This window comes from Xenopus tropicalis, chromosome 3 (assembly GCF_000004195.4).
Source record: "Xenopus tropicalis strain Nigerian chromosome 3, UCB_Xtro_10.0, whole genome shotgun sequence".
In the NCBI taxonomy this organism is placed as follows: Eukaryota; Metazoa; Chordata; class Amphibia; order Anura; family Pipidae; genus Xenopus; species Xenopus tropicalis.
This window is the reverse complement of record NC_030679.2, coordinates 102608444-102633653: the sequence shown is the minus strand read 5'-3', so window position 1 is coordinate 102633653 and position 25210 is coordinate 102608444. Positions and strand designations below refer to the sequence as shown.

Here is a 25210-nt window from a genome sequence, read left to right as displayed (position 1 = left end):
ATGTGTGCCATCTGTTACGCATTTATATATTTATGGTTTAAAGGAACAGTAACACCAAAAAATGAAAGTGTATAAAACTAATTAAAATATAATGTGCTGCTGCCCTGCACTGGTAAAAGTTGTGTGTTTACTTCAGAAAGTCTGCTATAATTTATATAAATAAGCTACTGTGTAGCCATGGGGGCAGCCATTCAATGGAGAAAAGGCACAGGCACATAGCAGATAACAGATAAAACACTATTGTATTCTACAGAACTTATCTGTTATCTGCTATGTAACCTGTGCCTTTTCTCCTTTTTTCCAGCTTGAATGGCTGCCCCCGTGGCTACACAGCAGCTTATTATATAAATTATAGTAGTGTTACTGTAGCAAACACACCAGTTTTACCAGTGCAGGGCAACAGTGCATTATATTTCTATTACTTTAAAGCTCTTTTATTTTTTGGTGGTACTGTTCCTTTAAGGAAACCATAAAAGCTTGTCTCTGTGTTTGCCAGTCCCCCATTCTCCAAGAGTCTTACTCTAATGCAACCCTACCTTCATCTTGTTTCATTGTGATGTGATGGATTCTGTGACTTGAAGGTATCTGCTTTCTAGAGAGTCTGTGCACTACCCCCTATGGAAATCAAAAATACTTTAGTTCCCAGAATTCATCACTTTACAATGGAAGAGTTAGAGGAGGTTGCACTACACTCTCAGCATGAGGGATCTTGGGAAATGGCTTATTGCTGCTACCATGGTGTCTTTCAGTCTGTGGAATTGGTTATGTTTGTCTAAAATAAAAATACATTAATATTTAATCTGAAACTTTAGCTTATGCACCTTTTCTACATAAGTCAAACTGAATAAGCTCATGTCAAAAAGTGGGGTATAGTTTCTCCTTAACTCCATTTAATCAAATACATTTTTCATTTTAACATGATTTTAAGGGGGACTGTCACCCCCACATAAAAAGCTGTGTAATAAAAGTCCTTTGCAAATTAAACATGAAATCTAAATTCTTTTTTTAATTAAAACATTCATACCTTTTTATAAATGTATTTAAAAATCTGAGCTGTCAATCTATATTGCCTGCTTCTCCTCTATTCCGCAGCAATAGAGGTGGGACAGTTAATAATTTTCACTTTCCATTCTGCGCTTTCTAGATGTCACTGCACCCTTCACGTTCCCCCTCCCTCCTCAATGTTTATAATTGTGTAGCCTGTGCATCAGGACCCCCATTCAGATGCATACACAAGATTTTAGGGTGATACAAATCTTACTGTAATAAGTGTCCACAAAATGGCACCTGCCTTCTTGGTGTTATTGTAAACTCCAAAACTGAAAGAAACTAGATTTATATAATGTATATAGAGTTAGTAAAGTTTATATGTCAATTAACATGATAGTAATGGATTTGAAATAATTTCCATTAAGAGATGCCCATTCTTAACCAGAAATGCTTATGACTAAGATTGACTTAACTCAGAAGTTGGCCACATTGAAAAAATACATGCCATGGGGTGTATTTATAAAATGTATTTTATACAGCCCAATGGTGAATTCCTTTGGGGAAGTAAGCAAACTTTATCTTCTTAATAAGTGTTACGTATACATAAATACAAGTTGTGTTTTAATTACATTTTTTTTTTTTTGCGTTAGCATTTAATTGCCATGAGAATGGTGCAACAGTTCTTCAGTACGCAACCAAACAGCAGCTCTTGATTACTGGTGGAAGGAAAGGTGGAATCTGCATCTTTGACATTAGGCAGAGGCAAATACTTCATTCCTTCCAGGCTCATGATTCTGCAATTAAAGCCCTTGCTCTGGATTTATCTGAGGAGTATTTTGTTACTGGTTCCGCAGAAGGTAACATGAAGGTAAGATGTAATTCTTTCTTTTAAATGTGACACACTTGGTATTGTATTTTCTGCTGTTCTTCTAATGGCCCACACTTTCATAAGCCAGTCTTTATTATTTCTATAATAATATAATAATAGTATTTCTGTTATAATCCTGCTAAAGATGTTGGACAAGAGGCATTTATAGCTTTTTTTATCATTACTATTTGTATGGCAATACGCACAGAGCTCTTACTACTTCCCAATGTTTTCTTACAAAATAAACAGAAATTTAAAAAGGGTAATAACACAGAAATGTTTTGAAAATATTTTGTTTATTAATAATAACCTTTCTGTCCAGCATACATAAATATAATACAAAGAGTGGCGCGCACACACAGGGGTTTGATGCAAAAGAAAAAATGTTTTTATTGAAAAAGCTCCAACATTTCGAGCACAACCAGTGCTCTTCCTCAGGTCCCTGATAAAAATTTCCAATTGGAACTGAAAGTCGGACTGAATAAAACCTCACTTCTACAATTCATCTGATGTCTCTAGTGTGAAAATTCCTGTGAGTGCCGTCACTATTTCTGTGTCCCTTTGGCCTTTGTTCATCACCACTAGGATTCTAAATCATATATATTTGCAGCTGTTATTGTTATTTCTAAGCTTGTGTTTTAGTCTTTAACTTTTTATGGCATTATATTTATAATTATATAGTGTTCTTTTCCAGGACCTTTGAAAGCAAATTGTTCATGCAAGCTATGGTCACTCTGTCAATCAGTATTGTATATATTTGCATGTATTGGGACATAATTAATTGTATTATTACGTTTTGGTTTTTAATATAGGTGTGGAAGTTAACAGGCCATGGTTTAATTCATTCATTCAAAAACGAGCATGCAAAGCAGTCAATATTCCGTAACATTGGTGCTGGCGTTATGCAGATCGAAGTAGGAGAAAACAAGCGCATCTTCTCCTGTGGAGCAGATGGCACTTTGAAAATGAGGATGATGCCCGCTGCCTTGAAGACACAGTCTGGTATTTTTGACATCCTCTAAACAGATTGTGTTCCAGTTTTCAGCTTCCAGGTTTTGGTCTGAGTCTTTTGAAGAATTTAGTTTCTTCTTAAAAACAAGATAGCTATTTTTTTTTTTAACTGGAGCCATAAGGGTTAATCACTGAAAAAAATACTGTTACTTAAGCATTGTATGTGTTACATGGGATGGATCTGCATGTACATTATGTTCTGAAAACGAAAGCAGTCAGTGAAGTAGAGTAACGTCTCATGTAGTCTTTATGCAGAATTAGATGAACTTTTTTCACTATGGCGCAACGTAAAGCCTTCACCATGCAATGAAATGCATACGTATAAGATGTCATCAAGAATAAACACATGGAATAAATCCATGCCTCAGCTGTTTACAGTCTCTTGCATGTGGGGATTATTTACATGTTGTGCGCATACGATGTGCAAGCAAGCTGGTACCACATGTTCAGCCCAGGAGCGCTGCTGGAGCCAAGTAACCATGAAAGAGTAGAGCGCCATATATTCCACAAAGTGAAGGCATTAGGAACTGCTGATACCAGTGTGGTTATTGGTGAGATGGGAAATGTTTCTTCCAGTTTACAATTTCTTTGTCCTTTTTTTTTTCCTTTCTAATTTTTCCATTGAAATCAAGGACAGCTGGCTTTGAACAGTTCCAGATATATTTTCAGAAAGCATGATTATGTTTTTTGTGCAAAAATGAAGCTAGTGTATGTATGTATTGTCACTTCCAGATACCGCACTAGGACGTTTGCGCTATGGAAGTTTACCTAAAGGACACCATTAAGCTGCTTATTTTAGGATAAACATTTTTGTTATTGAAGGTTTTCTTTTATGACTTTTTTTTAAACCGGCTTTTATGGTGGTTTTTCTTTTTTTTTTTTTTAGACAAACTGTAATTTTGCACATTTTGTCGGTGTTTACATCACCCTGTACTTTGCACATCTTCTCTTGATCATTTGGTTGTTGTATGTCTTGTTTTCCCAAAATCTTATAAGTGTTAATTGTCGTGAACGTGAAGGAACGTTTATGCCGTCATGATTAGATTTGTTTTTGTTCTTGTTTAAGTTATTATTATTTTACATAAATGTATTTTTGCATTGTGCACTTAAATTATTTTACCTTTCCCTATTGGGTGCCCATCTATTAGTGAAATAGATAGGCAGGATTATGTGAATATAACGATATAGACTTTAAAACAACAGATTTTAAAATGAATGTCAGGCTTTCTGTGGCCAGATAGTAAATAGCGTAAACCGATAACTACTAAATTATTTCACCATATGTATAAACTATGCAGCGTTTAATATTGTTTGCTTTTAATATACTAGACAGTGGTGTCCGGATTTTTGATGTTTCTTCTCTGTTGTAAACAAGCACATCCTTAGTATGCTATAGGAACTGATGTCTGCAACCTGTCTTTACTTTCCACCGCAAAACTACAATGTATGTTGTACTGTAAATGAAACTGGCATTCCATGCTCCCCCTCTTGTATCTTCTCCTTCAAATGTACCAAGTATGTAAAGGAAAGAAAGTTATTTGTCAAGTTTACCATTGTAAGTTGAATAAACCCCTCTTATTTCAAAGAAATGTGTAAATGTCTGCTTCTAAAGAATCTCTAGCATATGCACGTATGGCATACAAATTGTTTTGTTCACCCTTTAGTGCAGCGGTTCTCAAGCCGCAAGAAGTCTATGGGGGAATTTTCTATTGGCGGTACTCTCTATGGGGGCAATTGGGGGGCTCTGTATATGGGGGGGTACTCTGTATGGGGGGACACTGTAAGGAGGGCTACTGTGTATGGGGGGCACTGTGTATGGGGGCATTGTGTATGGAGGGTACTTTCTATGGGGGCTACTGTCTGTGGGGCAATTGAGGGCATGGTCTATGGGTTCAATTGGGGGCACTGTCTATGGGGGGTACTGTTTATGGGGGCAAATGAGGCACTGTGTATGGGGGGCACTGTATGGGGGTGCTGTCTATTGGGCCATCATGGGTACTATTTTAACTATTTTAAAAATGGAGTGTGGTGATTGGGGCGTGGCCACAAAGTGGGCGTGGTCAAAAAATTTCCCGCACTGCGCGCACCAGGTCTTTTAGTCCCTCTTTTCATTTTTCAAGTGTTGGGAGGTATGTTGGGGGTCACCACAACATGAGGAAATGTATTAAAGGGTCGCGGCATTAGGAAGGTTGAGAACCACTGCTTTAGTGAATATTAAATTCTGCTTCCCAAAGGGATACTATAAACAATGTAATAGTGGCAGCCAATTATGCAAGGTCACAAGACCTTACGTGCTAAGCGACACTGGGAAAGTACTAAAGAAGGCCTTAAAAAAAATCTTTGTGATTGTGTCCCTTCAAGGGCATTACTGCTATGAGGCAATCCATTCCTTGTAATATTAAGAGCCAAAATTCTTTTTCAACCTTTTAGATTTTTAAATTGGAATTTCAGATCTTGTAGTGCAGAGTGTTAGAGCATGCTTTACACAATATTGTGCTCTCTGCACTAAATATGCTATACCGCCTCTGCTGGAAGAAGGTGCTGAATTGGCCCTGTGTTTCTTTAAAGAGCAAGTACCAATTTGAAAGGAAATTTGCTGTGCCAATGTATTCAGTAAAAAAGCAAGTTTCCTGTTTTGCTTATTTGGAATTCTCCATAGATTCTTTTTGAAATCTCTACCTTGTTGACATTTTAAGAGCCTTTTTATTTACCATACGCAATAATTCCTGACATATCAACGGTCTTTACTTCTGGCCTAGGGTCAGTGCTAGAGAGTGATTGGACAAGTGACAGATTGCTCTGATACGAGCCTGTTGTATTACATGCAGCAAGGACAGTGTTTCTCAGGACACTGAGCTTGGTTACCAGCATGCCTCCTACACCCCAAATTTCACTTCCACTTGTTTATTGCTGCAGCAAGCTACATTAGATCAATAGGCATCCATAAGCTTAGTCGCCTGTTTGGCACAGATAATAGGGGTGCATACAATATTTATATCTATCTAAACAGGCTTCCAAAATACTTTGCTGGGACACCATCCCTCCTTAGATAATACTTTAATAAGTCTAACACCTGAGAAGTAGAAAGAAATGATTGCAGGCAGTTTATCACTCATTATTCACATTCACCCAACGCTCTTCAATCAAGGAACAGCATGAGTTATCCCCAATCATACCTAACTGCTACAAAGCAAAGCACTTTGCAACTAAATCTGCAAATGTAAAATTTAGTATATAAATAGAAAATGAAATGCTGATTGCTAAAGAATGCAGAGTAAAACTGCAAAAAGATCAACCATAAAAGCATTAAAAAGCGTGTTAGCAAAGTGAATATTACAGGGGGGGGGGGGGGGGTCAATATCTGCTCTCTGTACTTGTGAAGCACCTGTAAGAACATGTATACCTGTCTTGTTGGATGGCAATAAATAAGATTCCTCTGGACTTTCAATCGGCTTCAGCACCCCCACCTTCTTGTATACACAATGGAGAGATGGGTTCTAATCAGACTGTACAGTTTGTGCAGAGAAGCATTAACTTCTCCATTTTAACATGATTTTCAAATACAATTCAAACTACAGTTATATTTAGTCATCTCTAAAATCTTTTTTTATGACAGGTAAATTTGATTGACTCAATAAGTTTTACCTACTTGTTGTACAGTATCAGACTTCCTCTCTCAGGAAAATCCTTCATTCCTGGGCCAGAGTCTGTGCAGCTCTCTCCTCTCTCCCTTCTCCTGCTCCCCCTCCCATAAGAAGTCATAAAACTCACTCCCCCCTCCCATCAGAATGTGTGATCTGAGCTAGCAACGGCTAGAGCTGCAGCAGGAAGCTATGGAGACCAAGCTAAAATGGCAGCTGCTATCTTAAACGGAGGGAGCTTCTAGGGCTCTTTACTAAGGTGTGGTAATGCTTTCAGCAGAATAAATATAGTGTTCTAGGTGGCATTAATGTGGCTAATCTATTGGCAGTAAAATGCCAAAATTACTTTCTTTCTGCTTTAATGTAGGGGAAAATGTGTGTATGGCTTTGTGCATTGAAATTGCACTGACCCCTAGTTTAAAAAAAAAAATACCTTCCTGACTTTCTGAAGAATATTCCTAACAGAAATGTTTTGTTAAACTGTAAAAAAGAACAGTCTGCTGGATATTAGTGATGTGCAGGTGCCTCTGATGTCACTAAGGGGGTGGGGCGGGGCAGGTTCACATCTATAAATAGGCGCTGGTGAAGGTGTAAGAGGGGGAACAGGTAAGTCGAAGACCTCAGCCCCCACCCGCCCACAACCCACACAGTTGCTGTAGTTATGTTCGGGCTGGCCCAGATGTCACTACTGGATATTCTTCTGGTCTCTGGATTCCCCATTTTGATCTACAATAAATCTGCCCCGAGTTTTTGTAGGAATTCAAGTTCTGTCAGTGACATCTCGGGCCAAAATGTAAAGCTACAAATACAGGTATCGGACCCCTTATCCGGAAACCCGTTATCCAGAAAGCTCCGAATTACGGAAAGCCCATCTCCCATAGACTCCATTATAAGCAAATAATTCAGAATTTTAAAACTGATTTCCTTTTTTTATGTAGAAATAAAACAGAACCTTGTAATTGATCCCAACTAAGATATAATTAATCCTTATTGGATGCAAAACAATCCTATTGGGTTTAATTAATGTTTTATTATTTTTTTAGTAGACTTAAGGTATGGAGATCCAAATTATGGAAAGACCCCTTATACGGAATACCCTTGGTCCCGAGCATTCTGGATAACGGGTCCTATACCTGTACCACCAAAGTGCTTGAAGTTGTAGTTCTAAAACAGAAGTAATCAATTCCAGCCAGAGCAGTATCTGCAAGGAGTTTCTTATGATCTCCCCAAACTGCATAGTTTTTTTTAAGATATATAATTTCCTCACACACTAAAAACATACAGGCAGGTTAATTGGCTGCTAATAAAATTGACCATAGTGTGTATGTTAATTAGCTAGGAACCTTAAATTGTAAGCTCCTCTGGGGCAGGGACTGATGTGAATAATGTATAATCTCTGTAACTGCTGTGAAATATGTTGGCATTATATATATTCAGATATATTGAATTTTATTTCAATTACTAATGTAAGAGGTCTACACAATAATTGCTAAGCAACTGTTTATAGTGTAGTAGGAGGTAATGTTCTTGAACTGAACTGAGTTGCCAGAAGCCTTTCCCTTATAATACTTTAGGCTAGATACACCCCTTATGCCAAAAAATGTTTGCAAAATATGCATATTCTGTAAACTGTATTAGCAGATCTTAAATCTGAGCACTATAGGTATAGGACCTGTTATCCAGAATGTTTAAGACCTGCAGTTTTCTAGATAATGGATCTGTAATTTGGATATACCATACCTTAGATCTACTAAAAAAATCAGTCAAACCTTATTTAAGGCCAATAGGTTTGTTTTGTCTCCAATAAGGATTATGGCCTTTACATAATTCTGGAGCAGATCCCATAACTGTATAATATAAGTGCCTTTAACTGCAGTGTTCACGGGAATAACATGGAGATACATTAAAGCTGCTTTAACTATTTTTGTCAGTAGTTCTTTATTAAAATCAAGTCCCTTACATTGCATACAAATCTACCAGGCATAGCATATAATATGGTTTATCTTTCTCATCAAATAAATAACAGTTTTGCATTTCAGAAATTGTCATGTGAAACAGACAGTTATGCTCTGGATGCAAAATGTACAGGGTAAAGCAATAAATATCCATCTTCCCATGTGTACAAATGTTGATCTTTAGGATTATATGAAAGCATTGACAAAACTGATGTTGATGACCTCAAGTCAAAACTAGTTTCAACCTGCTTTCCCTTTAAGAGATTAAAGGCAAATGTCACCCTCAGATCCTTGGTATCCGTAACGTAAAGAATTCCACAAGCAATAAATGCATTGCCTGCCTTGGTCTTTGGGTACGTAGTGTTGATGTGCTGTGTGATGGAGAAGGTTTTTTCATCCAGATGTGCCACCATGATGGTTTTATCTATATCAGAAGAGTAGATGATCCACAGGTCTTTTTCGTCAGCTGCGATGTGAAAGTAGGACTTGGAATTTGAGAACAGGTAACTGCGATTGTGATAGTCTGCATTTTGGATGCTCAGCGTTTGAAATGATTCAGTTTCAAGTTCGTATCTGTTAATTAAAAAAAATTGTGTTAAAGAATTTGGTCTTATTATGTCTTCGTAATCAATTCTGAGGCTCAAGAACCTTGTCACACTAAGGGGCCAAGTAGTTGAGGATCTGTATGTAGGGTAAGGAAGGCAGTAAAAGAACCTGTGCACGAAGTGCATGGTGAAAAACTTGCAATTTAATTAATTGTGTGACCTAAAATCATGTTGTTTTAAGGGTTTGGCTTTGGTTTGGGCCGGCACATGGTTTAGATTTGCCCTGAATCCCATAGTGATGCTACAATGCTCAGCTGCTACTTAGAAGCTACTTGTCATGGCTACTAAACACCAAAAAATACTGAGAAATGCCTCTGCTAAAACACACGTATGACAAGTAGATGCTACTAGTAGCTCCACTCTGAGCCTTCGTGATGTTCAAAAGCAGACATGCTCCATTTACCTTACAATTTTGTCTGATCCTCCTTTATGGTAATAAAGTGATTTGTTGTACACCAAATGTCCACATCCATGGTAAAACCAACGTAGCTTGATGGGCTTGAAGTTATCATTCAGAAGCTCTGTTAGATTTTCATATTGCTTTACTATCAGACCTGCACAAAGACATTTATTAAACACCAAGCAACAATAATTTTATTTAGGTATCTTGGAAATGTTCTTGTCTTCTTACAGCAGCAGGTGCAGCTAAATCTGGTCTTGGAGTTTTGCAAAGGCTTTTTACAGTTGGGCTCAGAAGTTTACTTACACCTGACATAATTTGTTTTAGAATATACTGTATGAGTGATCTTGCAAAATGCTATTCTTTTATTTCAAAATATTGGTCAGGCGACATTATTACCCCAGAATTGTGTGTCCTTAGTAATCGTAATGATATATGAAATGAAAGATTGCCCTGATCAAAAGTGTACCTATCCCCGAATGTTTAGGCTGACAATATGCACCCAAGTTGACGCACAAAGGTTGAGATGAGATGGCAGTAAAGGGTGAGTATTAAAACCTCTGCCTTATTTGATTTTACTTCGCTCTTGAACTTTTAGAGAAACTGCACTGACATTTCTGGTTACTAAGGCATGAGGAAAGCAAAAGAACCATCAAACGATCTGTGAGCAAAAGTAAATTGGAGAAAGGGTTTAAAAAGATATCCATGGATTTAGTTCAAATGCTGATCAAGAATTGGAGAATTAAGGGTTCTGCCAGGTAGACAAAGAAAGATTGCAGACATATCTCCCAGGAAAATGTGTTGGGATGCAAAGAAAAACCCACAAGCAACTTATACTTAAATACTGGATTCTCTTGAAAACAGTGGTGTGGCTATTCCAGCATGCACAATAGAAACTTCAACTGAAATGGGCTACACGGTATAGTTGCCAGAAAAAGCCATTGCTACACCAACACTGCTGCCTGCTTACAGTATTCTAAAGAGAACCTAGAGAAGCTTCTATACTTCTAAAACCATTTGGAATGATGAGCACAACATTAACTTTTAGTATGATGAAGAGATTAATAGTCTGAGATCATTTGCAAGTGGTCTTTATTTTTGGTTTTTGAATTGTTTAGCTTTTGGTTCAGCAGCTTTCTAGTATAGAATGTCAGCAACTATCTGGTTGCTAGGGACCAAATTACCCTAGCAACCAGGCAGTGTTTTGAATAAGAGGCAAGCATATGAAAAGGAGAGGCCTGAATAAAAAGATAAGTAATAAAAGGGAACAGTTACAATATTGTAGCTTCAGTGAACAATACTTTTTGGTAGCTGGGTGAACCTCATTTGAAAGCTTGAAACGGTAGAAAAAGGCGGCAAATCATTTAAAAGTGAAAACAAATGAAAAAATAAACATACTAACATACTAAAATTTAATGTAAAGGTGAACTACACATTTAAAATATACCTGAGAAATGCCCAGCAATCCAAATTCGGTCATCACTTCGGTTTGAAGATTCCATCATCCATGCTCCAAAAGTATCTTTGACTTTGCCAATATGAGTAGGACTTTCAATTGATTTTATAATGCAATCTATTTTAAATATAAAAATGCTATTGTCCATCAAAACATAATACAGGAGTACTGAAGCTTAACAACAAAGTAGGCTAGAAATGCTTCATACTTTTTTTTGTGCTTCTGTACCAGCCCAAGGCAACCACAGCCCTTTAGCAGGGAAGGTCTGTGTCCCCAAAGATGCCCCAGTATCTCCCCATCTTCTTTTCTGCTGATTCACTGCACATGCTCTGTGCTGCTGTCACTTACTGAGCTTAGGGACCCACTCACAATATACTGTATATATAGAACATAATTGTCACAATATAAGACTGATTAGTAATAAATTCAGATTCACATTACATGCAGCTCAGAAACAAGTGCAATTAGCATCCAAACAATCAGCCCTGTAAAATCAGCAATCGGCAAATCTTATTTTCTGCTTAATGACTTGCAACAACCCCCTAAGCTTAACTTCCCAACAGCTGCCCAGAATGTACTGAGCATGTGCAGTATGACTGATAATCAAAAGCAGGCCTAATAAAATCCAAGATGGGGAACTCCTGTAGCAAACTTTAAAGACATGACAATATTACTGTGCTGGCACATTCAGTATGCAGAATGCAAGATTTCTGGACGTATTTATTTTCAAGCTGTAGAGATTGAATATTAAATAAAATTTGAAGACTTTACCTCCTTGCTTTGTGGTTTGTCCATTATTTGTCTCGTTTGATTTCCCCACCATGGTATCATCATTAGGTACAGCACATGACTCTCCTTTGAATAAAATGTTAGAGAATAATAACTTCTGGAACAATAATCTTATGTGCCAACCACCAATCCTGCCACCTGTCCACAGGGTTTTTATCAAAAAGAGGATCCCAAATGGCCAGTCAAACAGGGCCAAAGTAATTGGAACACAGCCCCCAGATTAAAGGGCAAGTCAAATAATTTACTAAATGTATCCCAAACTTATCAAAAAAGAAAAAAAGAAGAAGAGACATCGCTCTCAATGTATTTGCAAATTTTTTGGGATGAAGAGAGCGATGTATCTTTAAGTAATAATATTTTGTGCTTAAACATGTGCTCTGGAACCCATGGGGTTAGAACTGCCTATGACTAAGTACCGTTGGGGTACGAAACGCGTAAGGCAGCGTGTTTTGGGGTTCGTATGCTTTTAATATGGATTTTCAAATAAAAATGTGATTCTTCTTTTTGAATTTTTTCTTTTTGATTTTTTGTTACGTTAGGGGTACATTTGGTAAATTACCTGTCCACAGGGCACAGTGTGCACTTAACCATCACACATGGCAAAGTAGTCAGTGCAAAGTATCCATAGGCTGGATGTCTGTGTGAGTTGTGCCAGCCTATCACAGTGCAGTGCATCCATATTACTGCCTCTGAATGACTGAAGCTGTGAGGCAATTCTGCACAGGATTGAAAACCATCATCCAGTAGTGCAGTTTGTATTAGTGACTCAGGTGAAAATGATGTCAGCAAAATAAATCATCCTCTGAGCCTTGTAAAGTACTCAAACCCTAAACAAAAACAGTTCTCTCGTCTATCAGTTTTGGTGCAAGAGTCAAGGACTGCTCCAGCAGCTCCACTTAAGTCATCTGTGCTTATTTGGGTTTTGTAAGAAAAATATACACAAATGTGTAAAGTTCAGGCTTTGTCTCCGAAACCAGGTCAACACAGAATAGGTTTTATATATTAAATTGAAAAATTTGACTTTTTTATGGGATTATACCTGCAGGTCAGCATAAGTAACACTTTTAGTATACAATTCTATTTCAATATTTTAGATTTGTGTTAATATTATAAAATATCTGAAAAAGGGATTTTAACAGTTTGTAAATATTTTTAAGGTTTAACTTTTGTTTCCCCTAATAGGGGCCCAAAGATGAGTTTTCTAGATCATATAATTTCCTAGGCTGAACATTTTCTTATCTCTGGGATGCAAAATCCCCTTAAAAAAAGCTCAATTCTAGAGCACCCACCAGAACTTCTGCACCTTAGGGCAGACAGTAAGGACAGGGCCCCAGTGTGACGCTCTGTACCTGACACCAAAATTACGGGTGCTCCTCCCCCAGCCTGAAAAAAAGCACAGAGCCCTGCTCTTTGCACACAGCTGAGCAATGTGCAATCTGCAAAAAAATAGCCATGAAATTGTAGCATAAAAACACACCCCATCTTTAATTTTCAGTTTTTTTCACAAGGGTTTTTTTTATCCCCAAGCATGTTTTTTTAAAAATCCACTACCTAAAATGTGCCAAGGTTTATATTTCTTGAAAACGCAGGGGGGAAAAATGCAATCACTAGAGAAAAAACATAACTTTTTTTAATGAAAATTTTTGATTATTGAAATGCGGATCTATGATTTTTTCAGGAAACTTTTTCCCAAAGTTATTGCAGATACACATTTTTAAAAATATATCAAAACACTGTAAATGGTGTGAACATGAATGCCTAGATCTGATTGAAAAGTTTGGCCAATTTCAACCATATTGCCTGACCACCTTGGCATGTATGGTACCTTGATAGCGGCAGTTTCAACTGACCATCCTGCTATCCTATCGCAATAATGACAGGTTAACAATAATGATTCCTGCGTAGTTGCAACTTAAGGGCCTCCCCCATTAACCCCTGCACTCATTTGCTGCCCTATTGCCAGATCCAGCTGCATGAATGCATAAGAACCCTGCCAAGACCTGGGCTACTGAGAAGATGTTGAGATTTGATTGCATTATGAGATGCAATCATTTTTGACTTTAGCATCTTCTACAAATGACCCTTGTTTTAATTCTCTTTAAAGAGTTCCACAGTTTATACTTGAAAATAAAAAGATGAAGCCCAAGAGAGTGATTTAAAGCAATGCCACAATGTAAACATATAATCTTATGTATTCTCCTTATGAGGGTCTCAATACATCTCTAAATGTTAGAGATTTACCAATGCATTTGCTGTTGAATTCTTGTCCAATTTGCTTTGATTTTTCCTTTCCCTTTCCCTTTCTTCTGCCCGGAGGACCCTCAGGGCCTGGTGGTCCAGGAGGTCCCGGAGGGCCAGGAGGTCCTGTATCTCCCTTCACGCCTAAAATACATAGGATAGACCTAAACAACACATTTATGTATATTATGGAATAGTTTAACACATCCTGCCCAACTAACACATTTACCACTTCGAAAACCTGTTCTTGACACTTTTCTATCCTGTGTGCTTAAGTTCCAAATGCTGAAACCTTTAAGAATTGCCCAGCTTCAGTTTAGAAAATTTGCCATTCAGCCTCTTACACTTTTGGTACTTTTTTTTTAACTTAATCCTGCACCTTTTTCTTGTTTTTATTTTGGGTTCACTACATAAAGAACCAAATAACAAGACACGAATCCGCTCTCCAACATCATTCCCACTAATATAACTCTCTCTCTCTGGCATTTATGATTATAGAAATAATGAATTGTTTCAAAAGGGCTTGTTGTGTTTATTTTATGATAATACTAAATATCATAGATTTCTATATGGCTATCTATAAAACAGAATGTGGTTGAATATTTTCTTTTTACCACATAAAAGTTTAGAATTATTTACACATATTTAAATAATATAAATTCTCACTTTAGCATCTCTGTGCCATTATTCTATGCAGCTTTATTATGTTTTGGTTCCTATGACGTGTGGAGGCAACTTAGCAGTTCTACAATAATCTTTACCTGAATCTCCCTTCCCCTGAATAATGAGCTTTATCCTGTAACTGCAGATAATCCACTACATTGGCTCCTCTGTGGGCATACTGGGTTACCTAGTTGTTTGGCAGAAGGCATCCTAAAATGACTGCTTTTGAACAGGTTCTCCAGGCACAAATCAAAATCACAAGTCTATGCATATAGCCAAATTACATGTATGCGGTGCTCTATTTGCTGCTTATAGAAAGAATGTATAACTCCACTTTCATAAACAGCAACATGTAGTGGTTTTCATGTTTTTATTCAGACCTCAGCATTTAACGAATATGAGGCATGAGTAAGTTAAGTAACAGGAATATTTGATCTGATTAAGACCCATAGAACCCAAGTAGGTATCACGCCTATCAATCAACATAACCTTCTTTTTGCAGCAATAGTCCAAATTGCCCAATTGGGAAATCTGACAACTTACAGTACCATCCATCTCAACTGATAACTGGAATAGCCTTGGAGTTTAAAGTGTTTACTGGTAAGGTACTGTAAGTTTTTCCAGGTCACAATTATCAGTGGCTCTCCTATGTTCACCTATACGTGTCCTTACTGGTCTTTTGGTCTTTCCTACATAAGCCTTCCCACAGGGACACTTTAACATATAAAGCTCCCCTGCTGAACTACATGTGGCGTAATTCCTTTGTGTTATGAGAAAACCCTTAGAGAGATGGTTGAATATTTCACCTTTGATAAGCAACAATTCCAAGACAGACAGGAGTATGTACCCACTTAGGGGTACCATAAAATGTTGATTGTCTAACTTGGGGATCTAACAAATCAATTCCTGCTAATAGATCACCCAAATTTTTCAATTTCCTAAAGAAAAACATTGGCCTGTTGGTAAAGAGATATTCCTATTAGTTGTCCTTGTGAAAGACTCCCCAGTGTTTATAGATGATAGTTTTTAAATGTTTTGATTGAGCATTATATGTTGTAATCCTGTTGTTTACCTTATAGTTGAATTGTTTTATCAGCGAATGCCTGTCCCTTCTCTTAGCTTTCAGCATCTCTTCCTTGACCAAATTGGTACTGTTACCCCGTCTAATACATTTATCTGCCTTTCCTATAATCTTTTTCCACTTAATGTTGTGGGGGCAGGGTGTTAAAGATTGCTTACCCTAGAAATACCTGTACCTAATCACATTCTGTAAGAGCACATGAAATGTCTGCTGAGATCTGAATAAAAAACATAAAAACCATTTGCATTATGGTTGAGTAGAGTTGTACATCCCTTCTCCAGGCACAATGCTATACATTCCACAGAAAACATACCCATACTGTAAAATCCAAATCTGAAAATACTCCATCTACCCATACTGTAAAATACATCACAGAGGTAAACCATATGTAATAAACATAGTATTAACACACACACAGATATTAAATTAAGAATTTCTAAAAATGTATTCAACAGTATCACTTTTATACCTTAATATTGTCATTTTTTACACAAATCCGCACAATAAGTCCCCTACTTGCTATAGAATGTAAATTCTACAACACCAGCTCTCAAGGACCAGACTGCCATATGCCATAAACATTACATTTACAATTTATTTATACTGTGCTACATGGCTATGGGTAGCCTGGCAACTGTGGAAAGGGTCAATAGTGTATTTCAGTCATATAAGCTTTATGTCATAATAGGGTTGCCCCCTGCCGTTCTTCCAAAACTGCGACAATTCCAAATCTGAATACTCCATCTAAAACTTGCCGAGATCATGTATAAGTCAATGGCAGATGCTCCTTCTCTTCACTGGAATGTTTTGAGGTTTTGTGTGACAATTCAAAAAAAGTCACAGTTATCGTTCACGATTCTTTTAAAGTGCATATTTTTTTTCTTTTAGAAATGTCAGACATTTGTGGAAATGAGTTTATTTGAATTTAAAAAATGAGAAAAATTAGAGTTTTAGTAAATCTGCCTCATAAAGTGATGTAACAGTGTAACATACCTTCAAGAAATATGTCATTAGATGCATCTCCTTTGTCCCCTTTTTCTCCCATTTTCCCTTCCATGCCATCATTCCCGGGAGGTCCAATTTCACCTGTGTCTCCCTTTGGACCAGGTTCACCTTGTGCAATAAGAAAATTGTTATATTTGTGTTTCATTACTTGTATTGGATTCTCTTTTTTTCATCTATAATAAAAATTCAAAAAATTGTGTGCCCAAAACTGTGCAAAAGAATGATGCTCTTACTGTGTTATACATCATAATATAGATAATTATGGGTAACTAGTATAGTCACTCTAACCAAGAATGCTGGCATATATTTAACATTATAGGGGGACATGGGCTTTACAACCACAGTTTATACAATTAATACCATATAATTTATAGTGGATTTAAGTCAATCAAACAAAGACTAGCCTAAAGAATATGCTGTCTGTGCCAAAGGGGAACTGTCAGACCCAAACAGATACCCAACGTGTAGTGGATGCTGAATTATTCTTTTTCAAAAATGTAGTATTGTTTTTGAGATATTAGCATGCTTCCTCAATCTAAAATGTATTTTCCTACGGTAGTTTCCATGCTTACAAAAATATGGTAAAAACAGGTTCATTAAATATCCATTAGTTTCGCCATTTTCTTGTAATAGTTATGGTTTCTCTTTAATAGCATTTTCAGATTTTTTTTTTTTTTTTTTACATTACTGTTACCCATTTTTCCTCTTCTTCCATTTTCTCCTGGTTCCCCTTTTTTTCCTGGTAAACCTGGAAATCCATCAGAGCCATTGTAGCCTGGGAATCCATCAAGCCCAGGCGGTCCTGCAGATAAACACATTCATTTGTAGGAATTACTTTCATGAAAATGATTTTTTTTATCACTCTAGCCAGGGCCACCATCAAGGGGATACAGAAGGGACTGTTGTTTGGGACCCAGCCAACTTTTGTCTCAAGTGGAGGGGGGGGCAGTTACAAACTACTAAAATATGTAGAAAAGTACATAAGATTAGGGCAAATTCACTGACCCCCAATTAATCAAAAAACGAGGTAAATTCCACTGACCCACAACTAACTGACTTATTAGCGCACTAATTAATGGAAAAACTTATATGAACTACTGATTGTAGTGTGAAACCATAGGGGGGAGATAGCCGTTTTTTGGAGTAAAAGTGGTAGTAAAACTGGTATAAAATACATTCTCCATATTCACAGAAATCACCCTAAACTCTGACTTAACTTTTCAGTTTTTGGTGAAAGAAATTTGTGAAATTACACGCAAATTTATAAAAAAAACTTTAATCTATAGTTTTCCTAGGTAAACTAAAAATGACCCTTCAGAAAATGCCCCTAAAGTGAAATGACAGCAAATGAAATACAAAATCCTGCTGGCAAAATCCTTATACCAAGGTTCATGTAGATGTGGAACTGGGTATGATGGCACAGCAACAGATTTAATAAGAGCTAAAGACAAATTCACAAAAGTGAAGATAGAGGTTTGTGAATGAGGCAAAAAATCCAACAAATCTATCTCCACTTTTGCTTTGTGTCATTAATCCAAGGGGTTGGTGCACAACATGTTGCTTGTGAGCCACTGGTTGGAGATCACTGGTTTAGATGGTTACAACATTATCTGAATTATCATTAAATCATGCTTACTGCGTACTATGTGACTTCTAATAACAACTAGGACACAATTTAGAGTCTGAACATTCTTACCTTGAGGCCCAGGAGGCCCTGCAAAGATAAAAAAAAAAAATACTTTTTTGTTTCATTTATAATATACTGTAAATAAACTCATTTGTAGCCTCTTAACATTGAACCAGACATTAAATAGCAATAGTCCCCAGTCCACTTTATCAGAAAAATATATTTTTATTATTATCGTATTATACAGTTGTGACATCACTCACCAAATGTGTATGGATCTCAGAAGCCACTTGGGATCTATATGAAGTCACAGGCTTTTACACTTCTAACAAGTTCATATAAAAACAGTATTGTTTCAATGTTTCCCAGCAGTCCAATATTTTCCCAGTTTATCAAAATTCCTGTTTCTAATCAGTAAACCTGATATTGATATTGTTTGATTGCTTCAAACCAAGTGTCATTTGCTCTACGGGAGACAGTGGTAGGAAACGTAATCTTACCCATGTGCCAGTATTGGTCATATATTGTGAGAAATAATATACCCTTTGTAAAGAAATATAACAATATCTGAAGTAATCCCAGACCAGTACTAAAGTGATAGCAGCCTTGTGCCTTTATATGGTTTCATAATTAATAGGTAACTGGTATTACTCTAGCTTGCAGCACAGTAGACAGTGTCCCATGCAGAATTTATTAATTATATTTAGATTTTTGTTGGAAGGAATACAGTCTGCTAAGACAAGAGAAACAAGAAAAGACAAACAAGTTAAGTATTTGATAAGTAGTGATGTAGGTTGGAAGCTGAACCCAAAGGCACGACATGTTGAGTTTAGATAAAGAGCCTGCTGTTGACGAGCTGCACAGCAAATAGGCATTGAAAGCCAGAATATGAAGTATGAATTTGGATTTGAATTCCATATCTCAATATAAAAATGCAGCTAGGAATACATTTTTGGCAGTGTGACAGCATAGGCAAATGAGAATAGCTTATACAGAAGGAACATTTTGAAGTTGCTATGGTCAAGGCAAGAGGTGACCTGGGAAAGTATCCAAGTTTAGACAGGGAACTAGTGAATTGTAGTAATGTTCTGCTGCCTGAGGAGATGAGATGTGCCGAAAGTTTGTATGTGATTATGAAAGATGAATGTAGACCTGGCACATGTATGTTAGGCAGTGCTAGCAGTTGGGCACAAGACATACAAAGCCTCATTTACTGAAATGGCAGAAATTGATACAGCTCACTAAAAGAATCCCAGAGTTATAACCATGTCTCAGCTGGTGGATGTTCCAGTTGCCTATGTATCAATGCTTGTACTTTCATGTAATTCATGAGAGCAGACTGGGTGACAAAAGTGGTCCTATTGCAAGTGGTAGGAGCCTATATAAGCACAAGTACCTTTGTAAATATTCAGGCAGAACTAAGCCCCCCAAAGCATTATACACAATGGGCCAGATTCAATTTCATGAGAACAATTTATCTCATTGTTTGTCTCATGAAAACTCAACAGAAGTCCATAGAGAAACATGGAATTCAATTAGGAGATAAGTTTTTCTTCCTAAATTGAATCTGGCTATTGTGTTACATTCTGTTGCTGAAAAATAAATGGCTTAAGCACGCTTGTTTTCTGTAGTGTGTGCGGATCCTTAATGTTTGCCGGATTGTTTCAGGGTTGATACCTAGCCAGGCCTCTAGGGGAGATTACTCCCCATGTTATAGTTTTGTGGGAATATTTACTGCTATTTGCTTTTATACTGGCTCTATAGATTCTACGGCATCTGGCGCTAAAAGGGTTAAGGAATGTAAATTGGTAAATAATTAGAAATCAATTATAAACCTATATAAATATATTGTTACATCCTTAGAAGGACAAATACTTTTCAAAGGCATACTTTTTTAAAACAAGATGTGTTATTTCTGTTACATTAGAGTTTATTATTTAAAACATTGATTTTGTTTTTCCTGCCTCACCTAACCTTTAATGCAATTGGCACGGGGGAATTTTTTTCACCACATCCCTCAAGCCAAGAACAGCTGTCGGCCAGACTCCCTCTCTGACTGACCCCTGATTATTATGCTAGAAGAGTCCTATTAAACACAATAGACAGCCAAAACACTTGAGGAATTTCAAATGCCGTCATTTATATTCCCAACCACAGTACTTTACAAAATATGCAAAATGTAAAATATGTCGGCACAACCTATTTTTGTGCTTCAAAGGTTTCTTTTGTGTTTGGTTGTACTTATACACAATATCTTTGGAGAATATTGTAACATGGTCTCATAAATGACATAGTTATACTAAAGTCCATGACAGTAAGGTGGGTTTCAGTTACTTGACTGGGCAGCTTCAGTCTAGTAGCCTACCAGCTTATATGCCATTGCCTGTCTGCCATCTTTTATAAAATGGCTTAATAATAATAACCAAGTGAACAGATATAAATAATACATACCGTCTTTTGGAATGCTTGCCAAAAACCACAATGAGCTGCCTGCTTTGCTGCCACCATCTACAACAGGGTAGGATTAACAAGCAAGAGTAGACAACCAAAATAGCTTGTGCGGGGACCCCATGCCCAAGGAGACCATGCACCACCATTGGCACAATTACAAATATGACAAAGTAACCCAAACAATATGGCAACTTGCCACCCCATGTCAGCTTAGCAAGGTAGGTGGGCATCTGTTGTTTTCTGTGCCCTAGGAACAAGGAAGAGGTCCTTCCCCAAGTTAATTAGTACTCCCTACAAGCTCCTGCTTCCTGACCTTCATCTCTCCTTGCTCACCAGTCGCTCTACATGCCCTACAGCCAGACACACAGGTGCAAAAGACTCAACTCATGAACCAACATTCTATCAATGTTTTTTGCCATTGTCTTTGATTTGTGCTGGGTTAGTAACCATCAATGTTCAAGGCATTTTTTTGTCATTACAGAAACAGCTAGTCAAGAAACATTAAAATCATTTTTCAGAGGGTACATCTAATAAAAACTTGGAAAAATTGATTTAGTTGAATTAATAACTTATACTTTTTTGCTTGCATATTCCCCAGAATACATAGGCATCGCTGCTTTCCTTCACTGCTGTAACTGTAACACACTTAAAAAGTTAGGGTCTGATTTATTCATTTTTTTTGATATTGCCATTTTTTCTGAGATCCAAGAGCAGGTTGTTGGTGAGTGATCAGTAAGATTTTTTTTTATTTTACTTTCCCCTTAGTGTTGTGAATTTCATCAGATCAAATATGAAGACAAACAAAAGCATAAGATTATAGCAGCACTTTATCTTCTCTTATCTCACAACCTAAATCCCATTACTCAAAGAAAATAGAATTTAATATATTTGGTTATAAAACTTTAACACTTACATTTTTTTATGGAATTAATTCTTTTGACACTTAACTATAAATTGTCCATAGTGTTGCGGTATACCTATGTTTGGATGATATCATCCCTATACCCAATGCAGAGTTGGAAAAGGTACTTCCATTTTCATAACATTCAGGGTAAGGGTTTCAGACACAAGATCCTATAATACTATAATACTTTGTATTTGCTTAAAAGGTACCTAAGCACCATTATATCAACGGCAAACTCTACATACCTGTTAAACAGATCCCTTTTGTGCTGTTGCATAAATCTAGCATAAGCCGAACCTATAGATTGAATGAAAGGGAAATGCAGTGTAAATGAGTGGAATACACAAAGCAACATACTGTCAGTAATATTACATTACTTTTCATGAGTTTTGAGTTTTACAATTTTCCATTCTTTGTTTCAGATCATGAGGATCTATTATGCATAATGCTTGGGACCTGTGTTTTTTGGATAAAGGATCTTTACATAATTTAGATCACCATACCTTAATGGGCTTATTTATTGGTTTGAGTTTGTGAATTTTAGAGTATTTTTTTAAAAATTGAATGTTTGCTTATTTATGAAAAAAACTTGAAAATGAACTTGAAAAATGGCTTGAATTTTATCTAGGACAACTCCCATTGACTTCCACATAAACTCGCAAGCTTGACATTCAGGTTTTCAGATTTTTTGTGCTTAAGAAATTTCGAACATTTGCGTTTTTTGGCCATAATTTAAATATTGGGAGTTTTAGCACAAAACTATTGAATCATGGAAAAAAAATCAAATTTGAATATTAATAAATCATCCCCTAAGTGTACTGAAAATGTTTAAACTTCAAATGAAACCAACAGGATTGTGTTGCCATCAATATGGATTCATACAGCTTAGTTACCATCAAGTACAGGTATGGAACCTGTTATCCAGAATGCTCAGGATCTTTCCGTAATTTGGATCTCCATAACTTAAGTCTGCTAAAAATCATTTAAATATTGAATAAACCCAATAGGGCTGTTCTGCCCCAATAAGGGGTAATTATATCTTAGTTGGGATCAAGTACAGGTACTGTTTTATTATTACAGAGAAAAAGGGAATCATTTAACCATTAAATAAACCCAATAGGGCTGTTCTGCCCCCAATAAGGGGTAATTATATCTTATTGGGGATCAAGTACAGGTACTGTTTTATTATTACAGAGAAAAAGGGAATCATTTTTAAAAATTAGAATTATTTGCTTATAATGGAGTCTATGGGAGATGGCCTTTCCGTAACTCGGAACTTTCTGGATAATGGGATTCCGGATAAGGGATCCCATACCTGTACAAGGTACTGTTTTATTATTACAGGTACAGGATCCTTTATCCAGAAATCCATTATCCAGAAAGTTGTACTGAGATAAAGTAAATCACTTTTAAATATTAAAGTTATTTGCTTAAAATGGACTCTATGGAAGATGGCCTTTCTGTAATTTGGAACTTTTTGGATAATAAGTTTCCGGATAAGGGATCCCATACCTGTATTAATGAAATATAGCTCCCAGGAATCCCACAAATTATATTTAAACATTTTCCTGACAGTCAGGAAAGTTTTTAGGATTTCCCAGTTCAGATTCTAATAGATCTGCCCCAAACCAATGAACATTCCAGAATGCCGAAACGATAAATACACAAACTGTAACTTTTATGTTTATTCAGCTTTAGGGTGACTTTTTTTATTGGTCTGTTCTACTTTGATTACAATTGATGTGCTAAAAAAACACATGGTAATAACATATTTCTTTACACACTGTAGAAAGTATAGCATGCCTTCATATCTAGCATACATACATATATATATAGATACATACATACACTCCTAGAAGATATTTTGCTGAACGATCTGTAAGCAGGTTGGAAAAGGTTTATTAAGATCGTGAGGCATTTTTTCTGAAACACTGTTTGCATTAATGATAGATTTGATGATCACTTTCATTATTTAGAAATACAAAGACTTTCTAGGCTTTACCATATTCTTTCTTGCCCTCCATATTTTTTAGTATTGTTTGATTTATTTGGACATAAAGAAGAATTGAATGTTTTACCAAATCCTACTGTAAATATGTAATTTTTTTATCCTTTGTTAGTTTATGTATTCTTCTGACATTTTCTAATAAAACGTAATACTGCAGTCTTATTTTAAGACCAATTTGTGCAAATAACTAGGCAAGTTAGCAGTAGAGTAGATTTCTACAGGTAACATGTTCTTACCGGAACCATGGAATAGGTCATCATCATAAGCATGTCTTCATTTTCTGCTCTGACATAGGTTTCTGGTAGTTTGTGATGTTGGCTTCTCTTGTTCCTGTAAATCTGTGGACCACTTTCTTCTGTTGTGTCCTCTTTAAGCTCTGAGATGAGTTTAATCAGGTGTGAAGTCACCAGATCCTCTTGAGACGGTGTCTGATATGCTTCCAGCTCCTTAATTCTAGAGTTAAGATCTCTCCATTGTAGAAGAACAAAGATGGTTCCACATGCATTGAGTACAGTAAGCAATGCCAGCACACCTATCAATGTTTTTAGCGCTACACCAATTCTCCCCCTATCAGAACAAGCTATTAAGCTTACAACCTTTTGAGTTCCCATTCCAAGTTCTGCACCACAATTATACAGTTAGCACTGAGTTCTATTCTTCAGACTTCAGTTAAGTGCTACAGTGTCTTCATACAAAGAACTTTTCATAAGTTTGTCTGAATTCTGCTTTAAATGCCTTGGGTTGCCGTGGGCTGTTTGACCATCATTTTACTTTCAGATCCAAGTTAATGATGTAGAAATGATGCTTAAGGCGTGTGTCTGGGAGAGCAAAGGAGGGGCCCTGTAAGAGTTTCCTAGAATCTCTAGCAAAGTCATAGTTTTACTCATAAAAATGAGCAGCCCAATCTGGACAATATTTCGCCTGACAGTAATGGCTCTGACTGATATATGAACTCTCTCTTGTCTAATGTATAATAACGTACATTATATCACATATAAATTGTATTTTAGATGTAAGACATGACTCCCACGCCAAACACTGGAAATGATGCAAGATGTACTGCCACACAATTGAGTTAAAATGCAGTTTTGTCATTTTATGTTTGCAAGCTTTATACTGCCAGCCATTTCAAGATGTTCGGAATAAAAATGTGGAGAAAATATGGCCATTGACTCCAATGCATTTGCCGTAAGAAAAAAAAGAGAAAAAAATACCAATTTACAATGCATTTGGCATTCAGTAGAATTTAGCTATTTTAGCAAAATTTCTGGAGTTTCGTGACATTTTCAGTGGAGCGAAACAAGGGAGTTTCACTCATCACTGATTGCAATCTCTCAGTGACTCAGGAAAAAGAAAATCTTTTAAAGTGGCACTGCCAACGACTTGTCATGTCAGTATTGTCTCAAATGTGGGCTGCAGCATGAGTGCTTGATGATGAAACATATAGTACGTGACCCTGTAGCATTTTACATTTTGAAATAAACATATCATGTCATGTCACTCTGCTATAGTGGCTTA

General features: G+C 36.7%; 2 protein-coding genes across 11 annotated transcripts in view; one reads left to right on the top strand and one right to left on the bottom strand.

Moving 5' to 3' along the window:
• The window catches only part of dmxl2 (Dmx-like 2), a 74019-nt gene extending 69561 nt beyond the window's left edge, over nucleotides 1–4458 (top strand). For 9 of the 10 annotated variants that reach the window (XM_031897649.1, XM_012958602.3, XM_012958601.3 and 6 more), the window contains 2 exons: nucleotides 1641–1858; nucleotides 2671–4458. In XM_031897649.1, coding sequence (XP_031753509.1) covers nucleotides 1641–1858; nucleotides 2671–2880 — 428 coding nt within the window. In that variant the 3' untranslated portion in view covers nucleotides 2881–4458. 10 annotated transcript variants of the gene reach the window in all.
• A 3971-nt stretch (nucleotides 4459–8429) lies between these two features.
• gldn (gliomedin) lies at nucleotides 8430–24536 on the bottom strand. The gene is made up of 10 exons (XM_002936337.5): nucleotides 23929–24536; nucleotides 21930–21981; nucleotides 18399–18416; nucleotides 17397–17504; nucleotides 16691–16810; nucleotides 13957–14097; nucleotides 11698–11781; nucleotides 10918–11043; nucleotides 9474–9624; nucleotides 8430–9038 (listed from the first exon to the last, which is right to left on the bottom strand). Exons 1-10 carry the CDS (start codon nucleotides 24301–24303, stop codon nucleotides 8573–8575), a joined length of 1641 nt encoding a protein of 546 aa, XP_002936383.4. The 5' UTR covers nucleotides 24304–24536; the 3' UTR covers nucleotides 8430–8572.
• Between the last annotated feature and the right edge of the window lie 674 nt (nucleotides 24537–25210).

Excerpts from the sequence above, each read along its gene's own strand:
- gldn (XM_002936337.5), bottom strand. The coding sequence starts at position 24,303 with ATGGGAACTCAAAAGGTTGTAAGCTTAATAGCTTGTTCTGATAGGGGG. Across the intron at positions 11,782-13,956 it reads ATTCAACAGCAAATGCATTG|GAGAGTCATGTGCTGTACCT; the intron begins GTAAATCTCTAA and ends TTTTATTCAAAG. Across the intron at positions 9,039-9,473 it reads GGATCAGACAAAATTGTAAG|ATACGAACTTGAAACTGAAT; the intron begins GTAAATGGAGCA and ends TTTAATTAACAG.